The sequence below is a fragment of the Salmo salar genome, chromosome 09 (genome assembly GCF_965601325.2).
Source record: "Salmo salar chromosome 09, fSalSal1, whole genome shotgun sequence".
Lineage (NCBI taxonomy): Eukaryota > Metazoa > Chordata > Actinopteri > Salmoniformes > Salmonidae > Salmo > Salmo salar.
In genome coordinates, this window is record NC_138299.1 from 63109365 (window position 1) to 63125672 (window position 16308).

At 46.2% G+C, this 16308-nt stretch overlaps 1 protein-coding gene across 1 annotated transcript in view; it reads right to left on the reverse strand.

Annotated features, from left to right (window-relative positions):
• The window catches only part of apln (apelin), a 34948-nt gene extending 20531 nt beyond the window's left edge, over positions 1 to 14417 (reverse strand). The window contains exon 1 of the mRNA XM_014211820.3: positions 13805 to 14417. Coding sequence (XP_014067295.1) covers positions 13805 to 13871 — 67 coding nt within the window. The 5' untranslated portion in view covers positions 13872 to 14417. The remainder of the gene's footprint in view (positions 1 to 13804) is intronic.
• Positions 14418 to 16308: the final 1891 nt, after the last annotated feature.

Below are 16308 nucleotides of genomic sequence, written 5' to 3' on the forward strand. Positions count from 1 at the left end.
AGTGTTCAAATCTGCCATTTTCAACCCGTATACAGGTACGAGTGTAAAGGGTTAATGAGTGCTTGTTTCCTTTGAAATGTGGTCTGTTTGAATATACTAAAATGAACAGCTTTGTATGGCGCAGTGGATAGAGAACAATGTCAAGGATGCCATGTCACAATAAAACATAAATGTGTTTGCATTATTAACGCATAAGGAAATTCATTTCCATGTGTCCTATCTGTGCTTGGAGTTCAAAAAAGTCAACCCAAAATAACCTAGCAGTTGTTATGAAAAGTCTTATTGAAACATTCAGTGAAAGTTTTAAGGAACTTATTCAAACACCTCCAAATAACCTATAATTTCCATTCTCAGAGCGTTAATAAAACCTTTATAGAACCTCCTCTGCAACCTAATGAACGTTCCCAGAACAGTTAAAAATGTTCACTTCTGTTTTCAGAACGTTTTAAAATCATTCTGTTTTACCGGTCAAGAAACATCTGGCTTCATTCCCACAACCAATGTGAAACCAAAAACATAGTATGTTCCCAAAACTTCCAAGGGACCAAATGTGCTAGCTGGGTTATTTCCGACCCAGTGAATATTTTAGCATTTTAAATCTAAGCTATACTTCGTCTATCAGAATTCGTCACACATTTCCGTTCTCAACTTCACGTCCGTCCGAAACCAAAGATGCGTGTGCGTTCCTAAAAGAGGCATCTTTTGCGGAGAGACACATAAATACCTTTCCTGAAAAATAAACAACAATTCCCATTAGGCTTTTCCTGTCAAAAACCAAAGTGACATCACTCACATGGTGTCATGACATTCCAGGCTCCTCCCATGGGAGAGACTGGCCCCATTTTTAGAATTCTCCTGGGAAGAACCTTCCTTAGGTTTTATGTCTTCTCCTAGACTGGACAATCATCCACATCCTCCCGTACAGGTGGGAAAAGGAGCGGAGATACTTAAGGGCTGCAATAGAGCAGTTGTCAAAGTCATGATTACGTTAGCCTCTAGTGATTCTCCTAATTGACTAGGTTTATGGAAAGTGTCTGGAGACCATTCCTGTCTCCCCATGTCTGCTTCCTGTATCCAGCGCATCAAAACACAACTGGAGAAACTGAGGCTGATGAATGAACTAGCAAGGGCTGTCAATGGGGTGGTGGATGGTGGATCCTCTTCTGTTAAGGAGCTTTCAGACTAGGGTTTAATTAACATCTCTTCGCTGCACACATGCGGACCCCTTCTCCAGCTGACAAGGTAAACTCATTTGAATGGGTAACAGCTTTTACCTGAATTGAATTCATTATCCACATGCCATTACAGTGAACGCACACGTATCAGCACACATATCATGTACAGTGGTTGAACCCCCACCATATTTTGACACTTGATATTCATTGATCATGTTCTAAACAGTTTAGAATAGCATTAGAATCAGGAAATGGAGACAGCGCCACGATTTGAAGGTTTTTACACAATGGTGAATTACTGTTATTGTACCAGAAGGCAAATGTTAATTTTTTAAAAATGTTTTCGATGTAATTCCCCATGAAATGCCAGACATCTCAAGTTTCATTTCCTGGGCTAATCTTCTTCTGGGCACATATAACATATTTGCAGGAAACAGTGGGCTAGTTCATTTGCACCGGGGAAAAGGCTCTGTTGCATATTTCAGCATCTAAAACAGCCCCCCCCCCCCCCCCCCCCCCCCATATGCACACACACACACACACACACACACACACACACACACACACACACACACACACACACACACACACACACACACACACACACACACACACACACACACACACACACACACACACACACACACACACACACACACACACAGTAATTACACCTGGGCCGGCTGTGCTGAACACAACTCATCACCCGCTTCCCTCTCCTCTCTGGGTCGCTCAGTCTGTCATAACCCGGATCTGTAATGAGACAATTTAGATGTTTCCTGCCACTGTCAGTCGCTGCTCAACGCTGGGCTCTGAGGGGAGCACATCTCCTGACAGATCTCAGCCCTACTGCCCGTCTGGCCACAGGAAAGAAAGGTGTAATGAAAGCTGCTAAAAATAAGCCAGGGCCCAGTGATAAGACTGGCAGTTATGGATTGACTCTTCCCACCAGGAGAGAAGGTATCAAGCTGGGCCAGACATGATATAGCAACTTCCAGTTCCAGGCATGTATCTTTAGCCATATCTGGATAGATGGGATGAGAAGGCAGCCATCCAAATCACATAAGACCTTGTAATTGAGGCCCAACTCAAAGTAATAATTTGTTAATGCACATTTCATCTCCATAAACAAAAACCACTATACTATCGTATTGCTGTGAAATTGGATCCAGCATATGTAGCATCCAATTTGATATTATCCAACTGTGGGATTCCCACAAACATGATAAGCGGGTAAGGAAGCAATATGGCAGAGATGAGATATTTCTCACAATACCACCCCTCCTTATCTCAACATCTGACCCCAGAGCCCAGGCCCTCATCACAACCAAACTCAGGCATTTCTTCCCCTTCTGGTAATTCCCTAAGTAAACTCGAATTAAGAGGGAATTTCTGGAATGCCGGAAAAATTGTAGCTACCGCTGCTGCCTCTCCAGACCTATCTGAGAGGGAAGTGGTGAGAGAGAGGGAGAAAGAGAGCGAGAGGAAGACTGAGAGAAGCAGAGCTGTGTCACAAACTGGCCTGCTTCCAGGCTCAATGATACATCGCCAGTCGGCTGCTATCTAATTCCCCTTCCTTTGTTTCACCACACTCCTCAGATGCCATCCATTACTTTGCCTTTTTCACTTTCTCTATCTCATTTCAGAACTGGCCGATACACAGTGTTTCTGACAGCCCTTCCCTGTCAATGCCCCTGCAGCCCCATCAACCGGGCAGAGTTGTACGTCTACCAGCGCTCGTCGTTCTGTCAGAGAGAGAGGGGAGTAGTAGGGAGAAATGGATGCCTGCTGACTGGTGCCAAGTCTATCGATCGATAGCCGCATGGGTAAATTGGATATCACATTGCAGAGACGTGGCACGCCGATGGAGGAAGCACACAGGGAATGGAGAATCAGGAGCACTGTTTCTTTTGTAGAGAAAAGCTGGTTGTGTAGGATGCCAAGAGGCCCACATAACACATCTCTGGTCTTGTACATTTACCAATGGCTTTAGACTTAACTCGGTCGCCAGGAAATAGGAGATTTTTTTTCTCTTTCCAGGTCCATGAGTAAACCAGCAACAGGTGAGAAGGCTGAACTGGTTATTTATGGATTGATACAGAATCAACAAGGTTCCTCAAGCGTGTCGCACTGAAATTGAATCCTTGCAGTGTTTCATTTTCTGTGCGTAAAAGCAAATTAATACACCGTTTCAACTAATCTTATCTGTTTCTTAACTGGAATAGTCTTTGCTCATTGCTCAGCTAAACTGATTATGAATCAGTGCACTGTCTTATCGATTATCTTTCACGGTTCACAGAGCGATCGGAAAACAATCCCTCTTGCTCTGTTTTCTCTCTTTCTTCATCTGTCCCTCCATCCCCCCTTCCTCCTGCTCCTCCACACCCTACATCTTGCTCTCCGTTCTCTCCTTCCATGAAGCAGAGGATTGAGGCAGCCTGAGAGGCCCTTGATGTGTAAACAAGCAGCTGCCATAGAGAGGAAACGAGAGCATCGGACTGGAACTGGCTCTGCTCTGCAGTAACCATGGCGAGAGATGAGGGTAGAGGACATGAGAGAACAGGAGAGAAGAGAGTGGAAGAAAGAGGAGAGGAGAACAGAAGAGATGAGAAGGGGAGGGACCAGAAGGTAGAGGAGAGAACAGGAGAGAAGAGAACCAGCAGCCTTGCTTGGTAAAACACTGGCACCAGTGCCTCGCTGCTTGATGCCACATCTACCATGGGGCATCATCAGGCTCATATTTGATGCTGTCAACGGCTAAGTGCCTCATGTCACAGGTGACGGGGACGTGATAATGAGCTCCATTGATTCAGCCAGAGATTCATTATCTGTTCAAAACCTACTGAGGCAGAGGACCATGGTTCAGTGCAGCTTACAGTACAGCATGTCCCTTTTCCGTGGAAATAATAACCCCTGCAGAACCGACACTCTGTTTCATGGTAGTCCAGTTAGCTGAGGGCCTTCTTCGGTGAATGTGCGATAGCAGTTTATGATGTTATCTGCAGCGTTATCTGCAGCGTTTTATACATATCATTGTATATACATAGTCTGTAGCTGTATATACAGAACATTGAAACAGTTTGCTTTGTACCTAATTCCGTGCATTTGCCTGGGCGATCCTTATGGGTAACACTGCTAGGGATGTGTTTGCGTGAGAGTAAGAATAAATACCCCAGTGAGTGTAGCTATGGTTATTAGTGTGACGTACGGTAAGAGGAGTGAGCCCACACTGTTTCCATCACATGCTTCCTTCATTCACTAAAATAAGGCATGGACCTGCACCCAGTGATTCCCTGTGTGTTTAGTACTCCCACAGACACACTAACCCACAGACCCAGACACACACAGACACACCCCACATACTGTGCCCAGGGATGCACCCTCCAGGAGTATATGAGGGGGATCAAGAATGTTTAGACAGAAATGAGACATGTTAATCATGCCAGTACATACAGTACAAGCCAACCCATTTTCCCTAGCTTCGCTATTTTAGCCCTAGCATGAGCAAAGCTTCTGCTGATGCTGCTAAGGCAGGGTGGTGGCTTTGCTAGCCGTCTGCTAGTCTAGCTTTCGCCTTTACATCTACCACTACCTCAGATATGGAAATTCAGTGGAAGAAGCAGACACCTCTGCCCTGTTCAGCATTCAGAACCTCCATTTGGAAATGTTCTGCCTGTTGAAGCCGGAGTCTGTCAGTGTGCTGCTAATCGCATGCCTACCGGTAACTCTGGGCCTTGGCAGAAACTGGTGCCATTCCCTAGCGGACTTTCAGACCCACGTTACCATGGCAGCCACTGTGAAAGGCACTCAGGGAGCAAAAATAATGACATTGTCAGTTGGAATGGATCAGGTTTCCCAGTTTACAAATTTCAGCGCATAATTAACCTGACTGGGCAGCTTATTCTTTCCAACCCTTTCCCCTTGGCGAGAGGGCTTGGGCCCTGTATGTGTGTGTCAGCCCTTTGCTTTCATGCCGAGCAGAGTGTTCCAAGCAGTGTGTTCCACTGCTGCTCGGCCCTATTTGATATGTAGCATTGTGGTGCTTGTCTGTGATAATAATGAGTTTGCGGGGGGTGAAATGAAGGCTGGCTTTGCCCCTAACCACTCCCTAGAGGAAACGAAAGTGCATTAAACATAGCGCCCGCTGCATGTTCCCAGCTCTAACTTAACCCCCTTTCTAAACTCCGCTAACTATCACTCACTTAAGTTGAGGGCTCAGAAAAATTTTAACACATTTCGCAGACCGCTCTGTTTCTGCAGATGTCCCTTTGAGCCCCACCTTACCCCCTATATCGGCTGTGAAGTTGCAGCCCTTTGAGTGAACTACACATGCTCCCAAATTAGTGAGAGTGTTTCGTGATGAGGTGTGAGACGGGGCAGCCTGCTCTGGTACCTATGATCAGAGCTCTGCGTGTTCAAAGGGCCTCGGGCGGCGGCAGCGACGCTGAAGGGTCAACTAATGAAGCAATGGAGTCCACCACTGGACCGCCTGCCTGCTTTCATTCATCCACCATCCAACTCAATGGATTGATGTGAATCTATGGCTAGGAGTTTACTGCATTTTAGGGCCTTTAAACACAGGCAAAATCAGAGAGCCGATCATGCAAAGCATTTGAAGAGAGATTTCTCCCTGAACTGGCTTCCAGGACGGCAGCAGCCTGCTGTCTGAAAGAGGATTTAACACCCCAAGTAGGAGGCTGGAGGTAGCAATAGGCGAATGGTGTTTTAGACCTGGATATTCCAGTAAGCAGTAGTGGGCTGAGGCCCAGCACGTCGGTTGGTAGGTAGACTAATCAGCGAGGAGGTGAGGTGGGTGTTGCCTTAATCTCCAGAAACAGCATGGCAAGGGCAGAGGGATCCTCCATCCGCCTGTTTCCATGGGCACGCTAATCAAATGTGAAGCACCAGCTCTAGCCCCTCCCCTCTCTTGTATCATCACTGCCCCCTTGCTGTGAACTGACGTGCCCTCTCCCATGTGTGTGTGTGTGTGTGTGTGTGTGCGTGTGTGTGTGTGTGTGTGTGTGTGTATGTGAGACGCCAAAGTTTCACCGCACACGCTCTGCTACTTTAGGGATCAGTGCTTCTCCCATAGGGTAGGATTGAAAGGAAAATAGCATCAACATTGCATAAGACTGTTTCTCAGCTAATGAGGGCATTTTGACGTCAGACATGGTTAGGTAAACAGCAAACGCACACATAGGTGAATAGCCAAGTCAGCTATTCTTTCCTGACTGGCAGACCTCCTAGCAGTAGCAGGATTTATGCCACCTGCATTTATAACAACATTAATATAAACGTTCGAGTCAAGGGGTAAGGCTTTTCTAAAAGGGTTTTATATACAAACTGTGGTATAGATACCTGTCCCTTGGGTCACATTGTGTAATATAAAACTTAAATATATAAGCTTCTTAAGGCGTTTTGTTGACAAATGTACTGCACATGCTAACCTGTGCGTGTATGTCCTGAAGCATCCGAGAGATGTTCCGCCACTACTTGACTAAACTTCTTGCCTGATCGAGATATATGGTTACGTATCCCACTTCTTGTTTTCCTCTTTTACAAACATCTGTTCATGGTCAGGGGCCAGCAAAGAAAGGAGGGAACCTTTCTCTCTCCTCATCAGTAAATGAGATAGAGAAAGAGTGCACTGTGGGAGGTCCAGCCCTACACCAAATATAGTTATTAGGAAACGTATTGAAAGATTCCACTTATCAGTCACAGGCTGATTGACCCACGGAGCTCTCTCTCTCTCTGCTGCATGCGTGAAATAGTCAAATATCATTAATAAACAAACAACGCACAATGGCAACTTCCTCCCACCATGAATAATGTATTGTTTCATAAATGAATGATTCCACATGTAGCCCACTTGGGTATAAGAAGGAAAAGTGATCTAATGGTTTCTAGTTTCATGCATTTAATTTCAATCGGGAGGGGTGGGGAGAGAAATGAGGTGCACCTCACCCACCTTGACTTTGTATGTGTGTCTTTGAGAAAATAAAGCGGTATAGCCGAAATAAGGACATCCTGTGGCCTAGGGCCTTGGAGGTAAGACTCAATCCGGTGGGGGCACTGGTAAGTGTTCCCAAACTCTGCCAAGCCCCCTTTGCACGGCCCATCGTCCCAACGCATGATCCACTACTTCAGAGTTCGCATGAATCTCCCCAGTCCTCCTTATATATAACAGTCCCTAACAAGTGCCAGCTGTGTCTTGCTTTGGACCAGGTAAATGGACTGTGTCCATACTGAATGTACTGTACGTGGTTTTAGCATTAATAGGGATGCAAAGTTGCCTTTGGTTATATTTTCATTCCACTCTCTTTCTGTTTTACCTCATTCTAAAGTGATGTCCAGCTGCTCCTATATTTCCAAGCATTGAATTATGGATATCTGTCATGAAAGAACGAGATGAAACAAAACAATGTTTGGCCACAAGAAATGATGGGAAATGATATCTGTGACCACCACTGTTCAAGAGTCAAATTTTCCCATTCCATGTTTTGCGTAAATTGACCGTGTAAGTAATTAAAGCTCCATTCATTCATTCCAACGACTCCAGAATATTTATTCAGTGGTTTTTGGTGTGCTGTTAATAAAAATGTCCACTCTGAGCGTATCACAATTGACACCCACTTTAAATGTAACACTTAATGTTTGAACAGGGAGTCATAAATCACGTTAATATTGAGCCCCTGGTGGAACTAGCTCAGCTTTTGAAAATATCTGGTTTTGATTAAGCTATTGGGTGCGAGAATGGGAGTAACCTGGGCCTGGGGATAGGGATCTGGTGGTGCTCAGAAGAGGCCTGGCTAGCATGGTGGGTAACCCTAACCATCTGCCCCAGGGCAGCATTCTCATAGCTCTCATATGAGGGAGACAGACTAAGTCCCGACTCCGGAACAGCTAGGGCCACATAATGGATTCAGGGTCAGGCAGAGGCAGAGAGCGTTTCAAGACTAATTGTTTTACTACCGTTGCATGCCACCTTTTATTGCTCTTGTTCGTCTACCTGCAGAAATTTGGGAAGGCAAGTGAGACCACCAGCTGTGAAGTTTTTAGAGGCTTTTTAATATTTCAGTGTTGTGCATGGTGCTCCCCTCGCCACTGAAAGCTTAAACGACCCTTGTGCTCCAAGATGGCCGCTCTCTCTCTGTCTTTCCTTTCTTTTTTTCTATTTTTAGACTTCTGACCGAAGTTCTAAGTGAGGTGATTTAGTCATTCAAAGGACTTCTGAATTACATTACAGCGCCTCAGCAGTCGCATATGCAAACGTCTTGGAGCCTACCAAATGACTTATGATTTCCCCCCAAATCTCTTCCCTCTCCTCTAAAGCAATTGTGGATGGTTTATATGAAGTCCACGGTGAGTGGGAGTAATACCAATGTACAGTATAAAGTGGCTTATCACAAAAAACATGAATAAAGTCCCAAGACTTTATTATTGAAGTCAACAAGACCAGACTGTTTTTTTCAATACAGTAAATCGCAGGCTATGGATTTTTACTAGGGATTTAGGACTTGATTTCGGTTTCTCCATGTTTGTCATTCATTTACATGGCAGGCAAGTGGCGAGTGCAACAAGTAGTTAGCAGTTAGTAGAGGTTGCTGATAAAATAATTTGCTCTTCCTGATTTGGGGGTAAAATAATGAAACTAGGCCTACATGATGTGTCCATTCAGGATTGCCACCATGCATGTACTATCCTACTATAGCCAATGGTCAAACCTTCTTGCTGTCTATTGAGCATGTCTGGTTGCCTCTGTAAAGAGACAGAGCCGTGAGTGTCTGTGTCGTGTCTCTCAGACTAGCTGTCCTATCTTGAAACTGATGGTTTGGCTCTGATTCTCTGCCAGCGTTGCGTAGAGAGGAAATCCAGGTTATTCACAAAATAGATCAGAACCGCTGACCGTGTGTGTGTGTCTGCATGTGTATCTGTGTGTGTGGGAGAGAACAAGACAAACCCAGATGCCACTCACTCGCCCAACTAAGCTAGCCCCCGTGCCTCAAAGACCCTCTGAATGATTTCCCATAATCCCCTAATAACCTAACTACTGCGTCCACTCTGTCGCAAATGTTTGCCCACCATTATTATGTTATTGCAGGACATCTGGAAAAGTGTGCCTGTTTTTGTTCTCTCTACGGCCCATATAATCACTGCAGCAACAGCGGACACAAAAATACTCTTTACATTACCAGAGCCAGTGTGAAGGAGCTGGGATTATGATTTAAGGCTTCCTGGGTACTGTTAGCATAGGTCCCATTGATGTTGTTTCACCAAATATCCTGGCTTTTCCTCGCCGCCTCCCTTTTCCCTTTTTTTATTGTTGAAAAGAAACATTGTGTGGATGTAGGTGCCTTAATGAGGGCCTGTATTTATTTTCTCCAGCCTCTCTGTGGCTCTCCCTGACCCAGAACGCACCACAGGTGCAGCTGAGTTGGGACTATGCTGGTGCCGAATCCCGAGAACCGACAATACATCAAAGTTTAATACGGAATAATAGCATTGCTGACAGCTCACGTGAAATTGCCACCCTACCCTAAGGCAGATGATTTCTCCCATATACAGTGAAGGAAAAAAGTATTTGATCCCCTGCTGATTTTGGACGTTTGCCCACTGACAAAGAAATGATCAGTTTATAATTTTAATGGTAGGTTTATTTGAACAGTGAGAGACAGAATAACAACAAAAAAATCCTGAAAAACGCATGTCAAAAATGTTATAAAATGATTTGCATTTTAATGAGGGAAATAAGTATTTGACCCCTCTGCAAAACATGACTTAGTACTTGGTGGCAAAACCCTTGTTGGCAATCACAGAGATCAGACGTTTCTTGTAGTTGGCCACCAGGTTTGCACACATCTCAGGAGGGATTTTGTCCCACTCCTCTTTGCAGATCTTCTCCAAGTCATTAAGGTTTCAAGGCTGACGTTTGGCAACTCGAACCTTCAGCTCCCTCCACAGATTTTCTATGGGATTAAGGTCTGGAGACTGGCTAGGCCACTCCAGGACCTTAATGTGCTTCTTCTTGAGCCACTCCTTTGTTGCCTTGGCCGTGTGTTTTGGGTCATTGTCATGCTGGAATACCCATCCACAATCCATTTTCAATGCCCTGGCTGAGGGAAGGAGGTTCTCACCCAAGATTTGACGGTACATGGCCCCGTCCATGGTCCCTTTGATGCGGTGAAGTTGTCCTGTCACCTTAACAGAAAAACACCCCCAAAGCATAATGTTTCCACCTCCATGTTTGACGGTGGGGATGGTATTCTTGGGGTGATAGGCAGCATTCCTCCTCCTCCAAACACGGCGAGTTGAGTTGATGCCAAAGAGCTTCATTTTGGTCTCATCTGACCACAACACTTTCACCCAGTTGTCCTCTGAATCATTCAGATGTTCATTGGCAAACTTCAGACGGGCATCTATATGTGCTTTCTTGAGCAGGGGGACCTTGCGGGCGCTGCAGGATGTCAGTCCTTCACGGCGTAGTGTGTTACCAATTGTTTTCTTGGTGACTATGGTCCCAGCTGCCTTGAGATCATTGACAAGATCCTCCCGTGTAGTTCTGGGCTGATTCCTCACTGTTCTCATGATCATTGCAACTCCACGAGGTGAGATCTTGCATGGAGCCCCAGGCCGAGGGAGATTGACAGTTCTTTTGTGTTTCTTCCATTTGCGAATAATCGCACCAACTGTTGTCACCTTCTTACCAAGCTGCTTGGCGATGGTCTTGTAGCCCATTCCAGCCTTGTGTAGGTCTATAATCTTGTCCCTGACATCCTTGGAGAGCTCCTTGGTCTTGGCCATGGTGGAGAGTTTGGAATCTGATTGATTGATTGCTTCTGTGGACAGGTGTCTTTTATACAGGTAACAAACTGAGATTAGGAGCACTCCCTTTAAGAGTGTGCTCCTAATCACAGCTCGTTACCTGTATAAAAGACACCTGGGAGCCAGAAATCTTTCTGATTGAGAGGGGGTCAAATACTTATTTCCCTCATTAAAATGCAAATCAATTTATAACATTTTTGACATGCGTTTTTCTGTCTTTTGTTTGTTGTTATTCTGTCTCTCACTGTTCAAATAAACCTACCATTAAAATAATAGACTGGTCATTTCTTTGTCAGTGGGCAAACGTACAAAATCAGCAGGGGATCAAATACTTTTTTCCCTCACTGTATAATTCCAGTAAGAGGAACCCCCCTATCATGCCCACCTCACAAAACCACCAACCACCTCACCTGTTCAAATGTGCCTGGGTGTCAAACGGGAGTCAACCAGGCCTCTAACAACACACACCAGCATTGTGCCTTTTGTGTGTGTGTGTGTGTGTGTGTGTGTGTGTGTGTGTGTGTGTGTGTGTGTGTGTGTGTGTGTGTGTGTGTGTGTCAGCATCTGTTGTTTTCCTCCTGTGCAACTCTCTGTGTTTAGGGATTTGGGCGGAGGTGTTTCCGTGCCTGTGAAAGATGGGGTTTTGATATCTCGGCTGACAGGCCTGAGAGGCCAGACTGTTTCCACAATACGGATTGTTTACATACCAGCCCTTAAGAGTTAGAGGGGGAGGAAGACAAGTGATCGCCTTCAGAATGAATTATGAATACCACATCTGAGGCTTTGCCTGCTCTCTCTTGCTCTCAAGGTAGTGTGTACCTTTTTGAAGATGGGTAATTGAGGTACGGTATGCTGTTCAGGGATGGTGATATAAAACCAGCAAGGCCACTGTAGCGCTACTGAATCTACTCAGTGACACTGAAGGACTGCTGGAGGGGAGTGTTAGATTGAGGTTCTGTCGCCTGTTGCACCATGAGCTCTGACTGCCAAACACACACACACACACAAACAGGCACATACACACACACAGCTCCCCACCCTTTCTCTGCCTGACCACGCCAAGCCTACACACACACGCCTGAAAACAGATAACCCGGGAGAACTCCTAGTGAACTGGAAAAGCATGTCTCAAGATGAAAGGCTTCACACCCACTTCCTACACGCAGAGCCTTCTCCCGACACCTTCCCGCGACAGCACAGCGCATATAGCAGAGGCTGGTGCTGCACAGGCACAGACACAGACTCCAGCTCGAACTAGCAGCATCCATCTCTCCCCACACCCACTAACGCTGCTATACAGTAGCCTCCCTTTCTCCCTCTCAATGTAGACAATACTACAGTACCAGCCAGGGAAACAGGCAAGGAGAAAGAGCAGATATAGGCAGCGTGTCCTGAAAGACGTAGAATAATTTGAATAAGCATTTTTTTTCCTCCGTAATCAGAGCACAGGGAAGGGGAAGCGTAGCGCGGTGGTGAGCTCTCGGGCGTGGAACATGGTCGGACACACGCAGGGGCTGTGAAAAACGACACTGACCGTAATGCAGGATAATTGCTTCCCATTTACTCGTGTGGCCGAGACAAAAATAGCATGTCACACCGTAATGAATGCAACGCTCGGAAGGATGGGAGACATGAGCTCTCACTGCTGCACCTTGCAGTTTTATACGCCAAGTGTGGCCAGTACACCTCACAGATGCATATACAGTCAGGCACATAATACAAGTAGATATACACAGATACACAATTATGTACACGCACATGCCGACCAGCAGTGATTAATAGATAGATGCCGATCCTCAGAGAGGTAACTAGAAGCATTGACACAAGACCCACTGTTGTGTTTTCACACTCCACTGTTACCTGCACCACATCTGCAGGCTGGCCAATGGTCAGCTAACTGACCCCCCACCCACCCCTCCCACATCACTAAAGGCTCCTACTCCCATGACCCACCACTGAGAAATACCTCTCGATACTATTCTCCACGTTCGTTGTGGCTTGTTGTAATTTGTACGCACGGAGATTCTCATTTCACACTCGAGTCCAACACAATGGGTCCAGAACTGCGGCAACACTTTACGGAAATGTACCGTGACAAAGGAGCACAAATTGAGCTCCTCAAGAGACCACCCAACCATGCATCTAGGATTATGTGCCTCCCCCATAGACATTCTAAATACAATCCTCATCAACAGCACACCAAATGAATCAGAGCATTGGATTACCATGAGAACAGGCATGCTGTTGCTATAATGTAGTTCTAACAATACACTAACACATTATAAATGCATTTAGTCGGGTGGAATTAGGATTGTACAACCATTTATGCCTCTACCAGCTATGGTTGATTTATTTCCCCGCACTACATGTGCCATGCCATGTCCACTGTCCATTTCATAACAGTCACAACAGTCATATAGCGATACAGCCTTGACAACACTCAGCCACAGCACTCAGCATAGACAGCAATGACCATCAATAAAAGCCCCTAAATATTTCATATGAGCCACAATCTCTGCTGTCCCTCAAGCTGAATCAAGTGAAAGCATATGACCTATAGCACCGTATAAACTTCAATACAAAATACAGCCCCAGCAACAATAACATGGAAACCACTGCACTGCAGTACTGTACACAGTCAGGTGCTGAACTGATATTCCATCCCTTTTAGTAGCACACAAGGCTAATCACACTGGGTAACTGATCAACTACAGCTGCCTTAGCCGAGCCTTAGGGCCGATAACGAGGGAGAAAATATAAAGCATAGGGAGGCTACAGGCAGAAGCCCGAGCGAGCCCTGTACTCACCAGCACTGGCAGAACACAGCAGAGACACCAAGAGCACAATCACCAGCGTCAGGATCTTCACATTCATTTCTGCACTCCCCTCTGGCTCTCCCGTAGTCGCTAGCTGATATACTGTAGTGGTGTGTGTGCGTGGATGGGAGGGAGGGAGAGAGGCAGAGAGCGCGACTGAGCGAGCAAGGGAGAGAGAGAGAGGGAGAGAGCAAGACTGTTTGCTTCTCTCTCTGTGTGTGTGTAAGAGTGAGTGTGCTCGTGCCTCTGTACGCACCCTGGTGTGTGCGTGTGTTTGTGTGCCTGGGAGTGTGTGTCTGGCTGCCTGCCTGCCTGGTGCGTGTGTGTATTTCTGTATGCGTGTGTGTCTAAATGCGTATTTGTATATCAGTGTGTGACAACGCCACTCCAAGACTGAAGGCACGTCTTTTTATGAGCTCTCCCACGGAGGTGCGCAGCTTTTCTTTCCTTCTCAGAGAACACAGCAGCCAATGCCAAGTTCAGTAGAGCTGTGAATGTGCTGGGAGTCAGCGTGCAGTTTGAAGCAGGTCTGTCTGGCTGTGTGTGTGTGTGTGTGTGTGCAAGTCCTCTGTTTGCCTTGGATAACAGGAGCCCAGTCGGTCATGTGGCTTATGTATCATTGACTCTGTGGGTCCTGGAAAAGGGGGCCACCCCACCCACAATGTTGCCCCCCCCCCCCACACACACACATCGACCCTCCCACTAAAGAAAGAGAGGGAAGGAAAGGCAGGCGGGGGTAGGGAAGTAGGAGCGTGGGGGGTGTCCAGGTTTATCATAATAACCAACCACATGCTCTTGTTGATAAAGTAGTCTTTAAATGTAGCTCCCTTCCATTATTCTCTGTCTAAAACTCCAGTCCTTAGAGACTTAGGTCATGGCGTTAAATGTTTTGCGGTATTTCAAGTCAGTGTCCGCGACATTGGGAGCACCCTTAGGAAAAACTTAGCAGACTCATTGGCTTGATCCAATCTCTTGAGTTGTTTGTTTCACTGACTCTGAGTAATTTGTTTGGTTTCGTTTCCAGTGTTTTATTCTTTGGTGAACAAAGCAACCAGAAAGCGACCCTCCCTGTAAGGCTCTGAAATAAATGCACTTGTTTTTTCATTTGTTTATTAGACAGTAAACAGGAAAGGTTGCATTTCTGGTACTGAATTGTGAGAACTATCCGTGCGACCACTACAACTGTAACAAGTACTCTTATCAGCTTTGTCCATAGATAGGAGGAATAGTGTGTCACATCATGTTGAATGCAACCTGTTTCACTATCGCCATTGGAGCAATAAGTACCTCACAAGACATGCCACCAGAGGTCTCTTCACACTCCCCAAGTCCAGAACAGACTATGGGAGGCACACAGTACTACATGGAGCCATGACTACATGTAACTGTTTCCCACATTAAGTAACTCATGCAAGCAGTAAAATGAGATTTAAAAAACTGATAACAATGCACTTTAAGGAACAATGGGGACTGTGAAGCAACACAAACATAGGCACAGACACATGCATACACTGTCACACCCTGATCTGTATTCACCTGTCTTTGTGCTTGTCTCCACCCCCCTCCAGGTGTCACCCATCTTCCTCATTATCCCCAGTGATTTTATACCTGTGTTCTCTGTTTGTTTGTTGCCAGTTCATTTTGTTTTGTCAAGCCTACCAGCGTTTTTTCCCGTGCTCCTTTCTGTCTCTAGTTCCTGTTTTCGAGCTTTCCCGTTTTTTCACCATTCTGCCTGCCTTGACCCTGCCTGTCGTTCTGTCCCTTGTCACACCACCCTGGATTAGTGACCTCTGCCTGCCTTGACCCTGACCCTGCCTGCCGTTCTGTACCTTTCGGACTCTGCTCTGGACTACTGACCTCTGCCTGCCCTTGACCTGTTCTTTGTTTTGGAAATAAACATTTGTTACTTCAAAACTGTCTGCATCTGGGTCTTCTCCTGAGCCTTGACTGCAGGGTGTATCTGTCCTTCTGCCTCCCCTGCCGGCGCAGGGTTCTTCTTTGTGGAGAAGAAGGACAAAACTCCGGGCCTCAATGACATCACAGTGAAGAACCGCTACCCGGTACCACTCATCGCCTCGGCCCTCGAGCCGCTCCAGGGGGCTACCGTTTTCTCGAAGTTGGACCTGTGGAACGCCTACCACCTGGTGCAGATACGTGGTACCGGGTAGCGGTTCTTGGTGCAGATACGCCTACCACCTGGTGCAGATACAGAAGAGGTATGTGTGGAAGACTTCAACACGGCCAGCTGTCACTACAAATATCTGGTCATGCCATTTGGCCTTACCAAAGCATCAGCAGTGTTACAGGCCCTGTTCAATGACATTCTCCGCGACATGTTGAACCGGTTCGTCTTCGTCTACCTTGACGACATCCTCGTTTTCTCTCACTCAGCCCAAGAACACGTGCTCCACATCCGACAGGTCCTCCAGCACCTCCTGGAGAACCAGATTTTCTTGTAAGCGGAGAATTCCATCCCATTCCTTGGTTACATCATC